This window comes from Rattus norvegicus, chromosome 3 (assembly GCF_021556685.1).
Source record: "Rattus norvegicus strain SHRSP/BbbUtx chromosome 3, alternate assembly SHRSP_T2T, whole genome shotgun sequence".
In the NCBI taxonomy this organism is placed as follows: Eukaryota; Metazoa; Chordata; class Mammalia; order Rodentia; family Muridae; genus Rattus; species Rattus norvegicus.
In genome coordinates, this window is record NC_141536.1 from 136,538,602 (window position 1) to 136,546,498 (window position 7,897).

Here is a 7,897-nt window from a genome sequence, read left to right on the forward strand (position 1 = left end):
AACTGTATGTTTCCTGTTATAACTACAGTGCATGTCTTCCTTGAGATAGATTATCTACTGTATTTTGATGTTCTTATATAGAAAGTCAGAATCTTCATTTATACAGAAGGAACTGCATGCGCCTACAAAACGTGGATATTATCACAGAGAATACAGCATACTTGACACAGACTTGTTGATAAGAGCCTTACAGTTCTTTGCATTTGATTCCATCTACCCACATGGCACTTGTTCTCAGACAACAAGTCAAGATGAATGGCAGTACTTTTATTGAGCAAAGCATAGGTTAGTTATGGCAGGCTTACAATGGTTCATTTAAAAGAAGTATGTGAAATGTAAAAGGAAGACAATTGTTCAGGTGTACATAACTGGACTGCATGTCTCTGTGACTCCTGGCATCCATACTGAAGGGTGATTCCATATTAGAGTTCCAGAAGTAGAATCAATGTCTGCAAGTGTTGGGTAACAGGCCAGTCAGTCTCAGAGTCTCATTTGGTATAACAATCGAATCTTACAGCATGTATATTTTGCTCAATATAGTCAGGATACACTACAAAGTAACATATTTCTCTCTAAAAATGGAAAGAAATATAGATTATTAGGGATATTAAAATCAAAAGGGATATAATCATCCAGTTAACTGAAGTGGAAATGGTAACCATGTAAATGACACACTGGTCATTCCAGTGTCCCTGGGTCCCTGGATATTCAGCATAACTCTTCAGTGGACAATGATCATTGCCTCAATTGTTTATAGTCCACAAGATTTTATGTGCACAATCAAGAATTCATGAGATCCTGAATCCTGGTACACAATGCAGGAGTCCACCTGGTCAGGGCCCATCTAGTTCTAGACATTGACATGTCATTAAGTGTGGCACATGGAAAAATCAAAGAATGGAATATTAATGTGAAAATAAGAGGTGATACAAATATTTGAGAAGATAAGCACTACAACCCCAGTTTGTAGTATCATAAGACAGCATCTGGTGGTAGAAGCAGGATTTCAGCAAGAGGGATTAAAGTCATGAACATGTGGCAGATTGTTTATGTGCACGGGACCAACCATGTAGGTTGATGGCAAGCAAGTAGGTTTTCTGGAGATCGTCCAGCATTCTGCATAGCTATGATTGGTGTGCTCTGAAAGGCACATCAATGAAAGGTACATCCAAAAATAGCTTCTCACTTCTGATATTGCTTTCCTGCCACTATTACTGCTTAATAATTTCTGGGTATCATCTCACAATATTGCACACAGATTCTTCAAATCAATATGAAGTTGTACTTTTATATAATAGTGCTGTTTAGATGAATTAATGACTATAGAATTCTTGATTTGATTCAATAATTTAAGAGAGAAATTTAAGGAGATGGTTTTAGTTGTTTTCCCAGAAAGATATAATAAGGGTAAATCAAGAATAGAGCCTGCACCTCCTCGTAGTATAATTAGTTAATTATAATGAATGAAATGAGCTTTAAACATTGAAGTAAGAAGAGAAATAAATTTGGGACATACTTTAGATCAATGAAAGACATTAATTGTAGGCAATATCCAGGTATGATGCTACCAATGTGTACTGTAATTTAACAAGAACATGGGAAACTGTGGTTTTAAACTTATAATGATATTATAGAGTGAAACACTACTTTGAACTGACTATCTACAACCTTCTGTAACTCCTTTCTTTGAAATTTTATCTGTGAGGCAAATTCTTAAACACTTTTTGTCTAAAAAGCTATAAAAAGGCTGAGAGAAAAGTAAAGTGTAGCCTGTAGCTGTTATTGTATCTTCTCTATTCACAAAATGTTTATATTTGTAGATAGTATGTATTTACATCTGTCTGTCTGTGTGTATGTACATACATATGTATGCTTAATAATTTCTATTCTTAACATGTATGTCTATACATAGACATATGCACTTTGACGTTGAATGGTTGACATCAGCTGAATTCGTGTGTGTGTGTGTGTGTGTGTGTGTGTGTGTGTGTGTGTGCTTGACTTTATTTTTACCCTTTTTCATTTTCTGTGGCTCACAAAAGGTTAATGAATTCATAAGCTCTTAACTGTCTATCAAGAAATCCCCAAGTAGAAGCACCCAAGAAACTGTTTCTTTTCCCAATACTCTCCTAACAGCAGGAGTAAAATTCAGAAACCATTAGCTTCTGGAACCAGAACAATAAGAGATAGTTAATGGCCAGAGGTCATGGACTATTTGTCTTCTTATAACCACCCCACATCAGTACTGAATGACGGAGTGGGACCTTTACAATTGCACCCTGCAAATGAAGGTGGGGTTGGGAGTAAAAGACTCTTCTCTGACAAGCAACCATCTCCACAACTCTTTATTCTGTCAATGAGCAAAAATTCAATCATACCCTTGGTAGTAAAGTTCGTAGGGAATGGAGAATATTGTTTTGAACTCTTCCTCCTCTTCTGTGCACAGTGCTACTTTTGAGGAATGGACTCACTCAACAAGTGTATCTATTTTATTTATTGATAATCTCCACTTTCTCTCTTCAAATGTTTGCACATGATCTTTTCCTGTGCACTTCATTTTTATTAACTTGCCAAAAGCATAACACACTAGCACAAACCCTTCTCAGATATTATACATCAGTCCTCATTTTCACAGGGTTCTTTCAACAAGAGGAGTCACTTAGTGTTCATACCTTCAGCTGTTCTGTTTGTTCTTCGAAGGGACAGTTGTCCAGTTTAGATAGGAGCTTCCTGCATCTGACGCTTCCAGGCAATGATATATAGTACATTGTTTCGCCAGGAGTCCGCTTTAGAAAAGGAACAGGATTAACTGCATCACTTCTCAGTAGTAAGTTTCTCTTCAGTAACCCTTTGTAACTAAAATAATTAATTTCTTTATCATTTGTTTCAGCATTCTTTAGCTTCAAGGATTATTCCTTACACAACAAATAACTCATCTTTATAGAAATTGACGCCCACCCTACTGGTTGTTTGATTTATGACCATCTTTTATGAGTTGTCTTGTGCTGTTGAAGAAGAAGGAAACAGGACAAAAGAGGAGAATAAAATCCATTCAGTGGAGTTAGGAATGAAAGGATTATATCTGAGAGTTATGGTGTTGCCAGAAATAACTCTATACATATGGAAAAGGTTAAGGGGCAGCACTGGTTACCTTTGTCCTGTTTGGGGCTCTTTTCTTTCATGGCCACATGGAAAGCTCTGAAGCTCAGGTTAATTAATTATCATCTCCAAAGGAAGTGTTCTTGAAAAGGGTCCTCTAGTCCAGAGAGGAACACCAACTTACAGAAGGTTTTCTGCTCAGTATGAAGAATTCAATGACAAACACTTCAACATTTAAGTTTATGATTTCTGCACATACTCTTACTCTAACACACAAATTCATGTGTACTAATCCCTAACTCTATCCCTTCATAAAGAAGTACATTTCTACACATTTCCCTCCAATTCACACATTTTTCTCAAAATATCCACCTATCTGTACAAATGTATGACCATAGTACAGCTGCCACCCTGCCTAACTTGTCAGGAAACAAGGCATTACCAAATACACACCTTTAGGTTATAGAATTCCCTCTGGAAAGAACATTTGTAGAAGTCAGAATCAATCTTTCTACATTTGGTTTTAACCATTTCAATTTCACCAAATCCCTATGAAGAAAAGAGCAAAATTGTTGTTTAGTTCTGTATTTTCATTTACATGCATGCCTTAATTTACTTTTGTAGCTAACACTTTTATTTTGGATCCATGTCAATATCATTGCTATCTGAATACACACACAGACTTCTTCCAACAGGATGATTTTCAGGATGTTTTTCTTTGTACATCTTTATTAAATAGAAGGAACAGGACACCCAAGGTGAAGGCTGGGACTAACATTTTTTCAATATTGTTAGTAAGGTAGAACCAGCCTGTAAGAGAAACCATAAGGACAGGTAAGAACCATTGCCAGTACATGATCTGCTCTGAGAAGAAGGGAAGGCTTTAGAAGTCAGCATGAATTGAATGATCCTATCGATTTTGGGATAAAAGGTAGTCATACTTTGTAACTCTAAAAAGGTTTCAGGCTGGTTTTATCACCTAATGATCACCATTAGTAGCTAAATTTAACACAGAGCATCGGTTTCATTTGTTTTCCTACTTTATTCCTTCAGTGGACAGGAGAATTTGGAATGCTTCACACAAGGGGAAATTTCAGGTCAAATAAATAGAGCCTGTGAGTGTCTCAATTCTAAATTTGATCATTGATGCTAACATATCTCAAGGCATTTTAGTCACTTGTTTGTGCAGTTCCCAAATAGGAACTTATATATTCATTGCAGAGGGAATCTCAGATACATTTACTGGATGACAACAAGCTGAAATAATAGACTTTGTCCTAAAAAAAAAATAAAAAAAAAATAGACTTTGTCCTTTGAAACCATGAGTAAGGACAATGTTCCCTGGAGTGATGTTTATCCTGTATTTACAATTTGACTCAGGTACACACGGAACAATAGGTATATTTGTTATGTGTGTGGATTGCACATTTACCTAATTTTGTAATTTTATAATTTTAACAATTATTCAGGTTTTGGAAAGTGGTGTATATGTGCCTTGACTAACAAATCTACTGACAGAGTATGTTGCAGGAGTTGACTCTACATTGCTGAATGATATAGCATACAAGGTGTTCATACTTCACAGTTGGTGACTAGTTGCATGGGACATAGGTCCTAATGTATCATTATTATTATTATTATTATTATTATTATTATTATTATTATTTTGCAAAATTAGGACTCTAGTTCCTAAGTGCTGCTCCAGGAACAATCGAAGGTCACTGTGAAAAAGGATGTAGAAACTCCTGGTTGATTTGTTAATACAAGCTTACAAATTCCATGCTGGGAATTGCTCAGATGATGTTACCTGTCCTTTAGAGGTCTCCATACAATTTGAAATTCGGCTCATTCTGCATGGTGAATTGTTATAAAGGACACATATGCGTGTTTGGAAATATACCCTTAATTCTTTTTCTGTAGGTTCTCACCTAGCACATTTAACATCTAAGAAGTCTATGTCATTACTGAGTGCTATCATTTTTTGTGTCTTGCCATTGTCAATCAATTTTTGGGGCTAACAGCATCTGCATCTGGTGTAGAATGAATGGCTGTTTTTTTAATGTGGGATGGAATCCTTTTCAACATCCATATTAGAAAACTACCTCAGGTTCTGTACATAAAGCACAGCTGAACAGAGAATGTGGGAGCCATAGTCTGCCCTGGGTGTATATGTCAGTGGTCTCTACAAGAAGGAAATAAGTATGATATTATCAGAGCAAGTATAATGACTCTTCATTTTCCTGAAAGGAATATTTACCATATAGAAAGTTCCATTGTTTGCTGAAGTACACAAATTGCTATTATCAAGAGATTCAGAAAAACATATTGACATAAACACACATATCAGGAGCCCCTTGCACTAAATGACAGTGAGGGGGATGAAACAAACATGGCCACATGTTACAATGGACAGAAGGGAGGCAGGATCAACAAGGATGCTGTGAACTCATAATCAATATTATGAGGGAAACTTCATTTCCCATAATAATACTTAGAATTAGGCTGTCTAGAGATTGCAGTAAGGAAAGATGCCATTAATAAATCTGAAATACCAAGTTTTTTTCCTGTAGCCCCATCGATATAAAAAGATATTTAAGTAACCAAAGGCATCTATGACTTCCACATATACACTGACGTATTGGCCCCAAACAATACACATGAACAGACACACACACACACACACACACACACACACACACACACACACACACACACACGCAAATAACTGAAATACTTGAAAGAGTATAAAAAATTCCTTCTTCCATATTAAATGTTTGTGTGTCTGTTTGTCCTACTGTATGGCCATTCATTTAACAATGTACATTGGTATCTGGTATTTAATGTCATTTAGACAAATTAGAGGATACCTTATGCTAACTGTGAAATAGAAACATATTGGTTCCTATTTACTATTGGCAAATTTAAACAGAATATGTTGTAGAGCTCCCACTGTATACTAGTATTTTTTGTTTTGCAGGATTTCTGTTATGTGTGTGGATACTGTTTCTTAGGAGTTCTTTGAATTCAGGTAAAAATAAGGAAATTCTGTGGATACATTTTAGTACTAAGAATGCATCATTCTATTTGTAGTGTGATGAGAACTTCCTTGTGTCTTCTGTTTTAGAAGTCATATATTGTATATTGGAGATATGCGAGCATGGTTACAGAAAAGATTGTAGTAATAGAATAAAAAAAGGATAGTGCTGCACATGGACACATCAACACTGTCTCTTATGCTGGGAGAAGTACTTACCCATATGTTCATGGTGAATGACTCATTTTTTATGTTGCTGAGATATGTGTCAGCACTGTGCGTGTTGTAAAGATATTTGAAGACATCATATACATCCTTCAGTTTGTTTTTGTCTATGAAGTTTTTCTCAAAAATTTCCATACCTCTCCTGGTACGTTTTGCAGTTGCATGGCTGAAATTCAGAAACAGGACAAAGATGGCCAGTAGGAGCAGTGTGCCATGTAGGGTTTTGCACATTTTTCTTCTCAGATATGAAAGGGGAGCTTCAGAGGAGAAGAGGTTTCAAGATGCCTGGGCAGGAAGCACGCATCTTTTATCTTAAATGATGAACCTCCTACTTAGCCACACCTTCCAAATGCAATCCTGTTTTTGATTACCTCACTATCCTGATTCTTGCCAACTTCAATCACTATAGTACACTTGTTCCCTCACCCATACCCATTTAGGATTTCTGCCACTTGTCTGGCTTCTCAGCTTAGACCTTCTCATCACTAGGCCTGGCTCTCCTCCTCTGCTTTCCAATATTGAATTTTTTTTTTTTGTTTTCCCGAGTGGTAAAACTTTTCTTGACCCTGAAAATCAAAGTAAAAATTCAATTCTTATTTTCCTCATAACATTCTAAATGGCATTTTTGAGTTACCTCTGTCATCATAGTTCATGGGTATTCTTGAGCCCCTGTTTAACATCTGGTGTTCCTCCCTTGGCTCTTTTGTTATATGCTGTAGGGATTTCATCCTCAATTTTCTGGAGTAGTATATTTTTGCTAAAAATACTGTGGTAGCCATTATTGTGGAAAGCTTAGAGTGTTAGTTTTTCAGAACTCCCAAAAGTACCTTATGAATTTAGATGACAAAGGTCACAAGGTCCTAAAGGATCTTTCTAGCCCAAACGTCTGGGATCTAGTGATAGAGCCTGGGGTACATTGTATCAGGGAGTCCCAAAGACACACTGCCTGAAACACATAATTTCTATTTAAACTTGGCACTGGGGATTTTAAAACATAGAACTATTTTCATATTATAATATTTGCATTAGTGTCCACAATATTTAAATATTAATATGCAATTCCAGAATCAGCTCTCCACCTAGGAATGCCCTTGATTAATTTCAAATGGTTGTGCTTTGCATACTGGTAAAAACAGAATTTTATTTTCATTTATTTATTTAACTTAAGTTATCTTTAATTCACGAATTCTTTACAATAGTTTGCCCATTTAGAATCTGAGAGGTATTCGAGATGCTTCCCCACTTTTTCTTCTATTAGTTTGAGTGTTTCTGGGGAGGGGAAGCCCATAGAGAAGGGGATGGGGAGGGGTTAGCAGGATATTTGCCCAGAAACTGGGAAGTGGAATAACAACCCAAATGTAAATAAGAAATACTCAATTAATAAAGATTAAAAAAATAGAATCTGACAGGTAAAGGCTAATTTACTTAAATTAAATTTAAGAATCTTATCATTAGTTTTATACTATTAGCGTAAGACTTTAGAGAATATGCTGAATAAAACACGTTAATACAAGTATACTAGCCCCATTTAAGGGCCCT

At 36.0% G+C, this 7,897-nt stretch overlaps 1 protein-coding gene across 4 annotated transcripts; it reads right to left on the bottom strand.

Moving 5' to 3' along the window:
- Positions 1–246: 246 nt before the first annotated feature.
- On the bottom strand, positions 247–6,868 carry LOC148006554 (cystatin-related protein 1). Of its 4 annotated transcripts, none has more exons than XM_087655202.1 (4): positions 6,353–6,868; positions 3,553–3,648; positions 2,673–2,786; positions 247–572 (listed from the first exon to the last, which is right to left on the bottom strand). In XM_087655202.1, exons 1-4 carry the CDS (start codon positions 6,587–6,589, stop codon positions 489–491), a joined length of 531 nt encoding a protein of 176 aa, XP_087511328.1. In that variant the 5' UTR covers positions 6,590–6,868; the 3' UTR covers positions 247–488. The 4 variants fall into 4 exon arrangements, with proteins under 4 accessions (XP_087511328.1, XP_087511329.1, XP_087511330.1 ...); XM_087655203.1 differs by having other exon boundaries at positions 247–449; positions 6,353–6,865; XM_087655204.1 differs by having other exon boundaries at positions 6,496–6,770.
- Positions 6,869–7,897: the final 1,029 nt, after the last annotated feature.